This window comes from Myxine glutinosa, chromosome 3 (genome assembly GCF_964187855.1).
Source record: "Myxine glutinosa chromosome 3, kmMyxGlut1.1, whole genome shotgun sequence".
NCBI classification, from domain to species: domain Eukaryota; kingdom Metazoa; phylum Chordata; class Myxini; order Myxiniformes; family Myxinidae; genus Myxine; species Myxine glutinosa.
The window spans coordinates 40,294,034-40,298,223 of record NC_136263.1 but is presented as its reverse complement, the minus strand read 5'-3'; the positions used below and the strand labels follow the sequence as shown (position 1 = coordinate 40,298,223).

The 4,190-nt window shown below is 43.8% G+C and overlaps 1 protein-coding gene across 1 annotated transcript; it reads right to left on the bottom strand.

Annotated features, from left to right (window-relative positions):
• Positions 1–706: 706 nt before the first annotated feature.
• Positions 707–1,768, bottom strand: LOC144891114 (uncharacterized). The gene is made up of 2 exons (XM_078773500.1): positions 1,554–1,768; positions 707–1,390 (listed from the first exon to the last, which is right to left on the bottom strand). Exons 1-2 carry the CDS (start codon positions 1,754–1,756, stop codon positions 856–858), a joined length of 738 nt encoding a protein of 245 aa, XP_078629626.1. The 5' UTR covers positions 1,757–1,768; the 3' UTR covers positions 707–855.
• Between the last annotated feature and the right edge of the window lie 2,422 nt (positions 1,769–4,190).

The following is a 4,190-nucleotide window of genomic DNA, read 5'->3' as shown; positions in this document are numbered from 1 at the left end:
ATGAATAAAAAAATTATACAGGTGGAGGCGCTTCTATGGTAAAGGTTCGTGTCAATCGAATCAAGAGTTACCGAGAAAATGATTTTTTAAAATGCAGACACGTACGGCACACGGCACACGTACTCACCTGAATGCTCAACCCGCTTTTCGCTTCATGAGCGCAGGGTAATAATTATTGTATCCAGATCCAGATCTTCACCAAAATCGAAATCTCAGCCATATAATAAATACTGTATGTACATAAGTGGCATAATAAATCTCAGCCATGTAATAAATATACAGTGATTATTTTTATGTACATAAAATTATCCCATCAAAAATATTACAAATCAACCTTGATGATATCACTCTGTGCTAAGTTTTTAAATGTTGGAGACAAATGTTTCATGAGACATTAGGCAGTTTTACTTGCACATGTAAACTTTCAACCTATTCAAAACAATCACAAACATTTATATAAACCTTTCCACACAAACTTTAGACGTAAGGGAATTAGTAAGGGCATTTTATGAGATATTTCACAAATCTGTTAACTAAATTGTTACCAAAAAATTTCTTCACCAATATGTTTGTAAAGGTGTGTAATAACATGTGTTAAAATGTTGAAGTTCAACTCCCGTGGGAAACCCAGAAAAAAAGCTGTTGAATTCGGGTACCGAAAAATTATTTTCGAGAAATTTTTTTTTTTTATCGGCCCTTAAGTAACTTATGGGGGGTCAAATAAGGGTTTTTCATGATTCTGAGTTGATTGTTAACATTTATATTTTCACTTTTACATTTACACACAAAGTAGCTTTTATTTCACATACATATATAATACTCAAGAGTTATTTCTCATTCACAATGTCAGAAGTTTCAACAGTCATTGTCTATGTCTTCTTCAGACTCAACAACATCATGACTGCAGTTTCTGCATGTAATGCCATTACAGACTCCACAGGCCGAGATGCACGTGATCCCATTCTTCTTGCAGCTGCATCGCCGGTTGCTGCAATCTCCATGACAATTACAGCTCGTGAACTGCAATAGCTCCTCAGGAGCCGTGGGGTCCAGTGTTGGAACTGGCTCATACCCATGCACACCTATTGTCCATCCATAGTCACTGGGGTTCAGAGACATGCTCTGTAGAAGGATCCAGTCCCGGGTCTGCAGGTAGGCACGGAGTGAATGTTGTGCAGCTGCACCCTCTGTTGGAGGTAGAGTCTCTGGTTTGATCACTCCTGCCGCTGCCTTCCTTGAGAACATGTTGTACCGAATTTCACCCAATGTAGTATCTCGTCCATGGTAAATGTACTTGAAAATCGCAGTACCAGCCTGAATCACTGTTTCCTTGGTGGCTTCTGTGTCAAGGAAGATGTCGATGTACTCAGCCGCGTCCCCTTCGCAAAACCTAAAAAAAAGCACCAGGTCTATGTCAAGTAAAGTATAATGTAAAACAGAAATAAAATTATTATTATTTTTAACATTTATACTATGATGACAATGATTATAATTATTATTATTAGTAGTATTAGTATTATTTGCCGACGTAATAGTAGTATTATCATTATTACCTGGCAAATAGAGTTGTTTTCCCATGACCAGCGATTGCAGAAACCGTATCACACCCCGTGAAGGCGTGACAGAAGAGCAGGTAGCTCTTCTGTGTTTCGGAGAGAGATTCTTTGATCTTTCGGACGTCATAAGAGCCGTTTGATGTGGTTAAGAAGAGTGGATGGTGGCTGTCTGAGCTATGGTGCACCAGCATTACCAGCATGTCTGCATCTTCTGCCCGCACCTGAAAATATAACAACATGTACAAAGCATAATGAACCGTTCAAGAACAGATTTAACTTTTCAACAGTGTGAATTCTCTTATTTTTAAATTACCCCATCTCCCCCCCGGCTCCATCCAATAGTTATACTAACTGAAGACACAAATGGTACTTTTTTTTTTTTTCTTTTTTTTTGTATACAAGATCGAGGCTCGTGAAGGAGCGAACATTTGAGAGCAGGAACCGAGAGACATGGAGACATCGAGAGATCTGTGGGAGGGAGAGGGCTTTGGGGGGGGAGGCATGGGAAAGGGGATGGGAGAGGCATAAAACATATGGACACTGCCAGGACTACCAGGAAAGAAGTTGGAATTACAAACAAGGTGGATCTGGGGTGAATTAGTGGGGGTGGCTGCATCGATGAGGAGGTGAACACGGATTGCCTTGTCAAAACATCCTCCATCCATGATGTGGTTGGCTGTCGTACTTCCAGGATAGATCAACTGGATCACATCTAGTAGTCCAGAACATCTAGTAGTCTGACCTCAACAGAGCCATCTGAAGCAGCAGCCAATGCCTCTCTCACAATTGAAGTGTCAGCATCATTGTCACACTGCTCCACAGTGATGTGATGTTTTCGGAAGGTTGAAGAGAGAAGGTGGATGAGCTCACTCTTGTTATGAGTGTTGTCCAGAAACTTTGCTCCTGGGGTCCAGTTGGACATATCCGGTCGAATCTGGAGATTACAGCAGGAATTCTTGGTACGCCGGATGTGGTCGTGATCTTTTGGTGATCTGCTGTAGCCATCAAAGACCACAATGATCTTCTGGGAGCAGCGGCCCAGATACTGCACGTAGCTCAGGTAACTGTTGGCGATCTCCTGCCAGGTCTGACGTTGTTCCCACTTCACCATGTAGACAAGCCATCCGCCATCAATTACGAGGGTGCAGCAGGGTTGGTTAGTCAAGTCAAGTGGATCAGGTAACGCCTTCAGGCTTGTATTTGAAAAGTCTGCCTTGTTTGCCTTGTTCATCTTCTGATCTTTGTTGCTGAACAGGGACAATGGGAAGGGAGTCAGCTCATACTGTAAGCTTGTCTCAACTGTCATATCCCGCTGGGCGAAAATGATCAGTCGGTTGAACAACTTTAGTGAGTCAAGGTGAATCTTTTTCTCGTTGACCAAGGGAAATTTTCTTAGTGATGACAGGGCTTTTATCTTTGACTTGACATCCATGGTCGACGTCACTGACTGTCCATCCAGCTTGATCTGCATCTCCATCCCAACTTCAGCTGCTCTCTCAGCATTGACTGCGTCATCTCCAGTGCTTGTGAATCCTGTTGAGAAAGACACGAGCAACTCCTCGTCTCTATCGTTGTCGAATGGCTTGATCTCCTCAAACCATTTTAGGACAAGTTCAACTGCCTCTGCATCTCGCTTCATCTGTGTCTTGGCAAGGTCTCTGTGGACTGGAACATGTTTACTGACGTCCTCCTCCATCCGCCGGTTGACATCAGACAGGTGACTGAGGATGAGCACCCAGCATTTGTGGCCAGAAAAACTGTTTCTCATTCTTCCTCTGCTCAGTCCACCTTGTGACTTGGCTGCCTTCATTAATGTCTGCTCAATGCAAATGTCACACCATGTGCCGGACCACTCATGACTTGAGTAACGGACAACGTGGTTCCCGTGGGCAGTGAGACGTTCTAAGGTGTCTTTGTAAGCAGGCAAAGTTTCTAGTTCCTTCATGAGTTGACAGTACAGCCGTGCGCCCTTGGCATACTGATGATGGCCTGCAGCGGCAAAGATGTGAAGCATCTTGGTAACAATGCAGGACAGATGCCCATTGTGGTCTGCAAGTCGCTCGGTTCTGATAAAGACCTTGATCACATCTACCATGTGGTGGTACTCCACCCAGAGTGCAGGTGTTCTTCCTCCTTTTGCGAGTCGTTTGAAGGTTTCTTCAAACCTTTGCTCAAACACTGGCACTACTGGGTCTGAGTGTCTGGCTCCCATCTTCCCATCAGCCACCTTCTCCATGAAGGTCTTCATGTCACCACGCTCCTCCTCAGTGAAGGCAAGTTTCATGATGTGTTGATAGATGGCTGCATCGATGAGGAGGTGAACACGGATTGCCTTGTCAAAACATCCTCCATCCATGATGTGGTTGGCTGTCGTACTTCCAGGATAGATCAACTGGATCACATCTAGTAGTCCAGAATCTTCCATGATGTTACCCATTGATCCAAGATAAGACTTCAGCAGGTGAAAACCACCCAACCTTGGAATGATGGGTAGATTTGCCTGCTTTATTATATTCACAGCCTTCAGCCTAATCGGAAGATCAAAGGTCACTATAGCGACCCCAGCGCGCCGTATGCACTCTTTCAGAGTGGTGAAGATGGTGTTGAGGTCATTAGGGTCTCCTTCAATAACTG

Excerpts from the sequence above, each read along its gene's own strand:
- LOC144891114 (XM_078773500.1), bottom strand. The coding sequence starts at position 1,756 with ATGCTGGTAATGCTGGTGCACCATAGCTCAGACAGCCACCATCCACTC. Across the intron at positions 1,391-1,553 it reads AAAACAACTCTATTTGCCAG|GTTTTGCGAAGGGGACGCGG; the intron begins GTAATAATGATA and ends GCTTTTTTTTAG.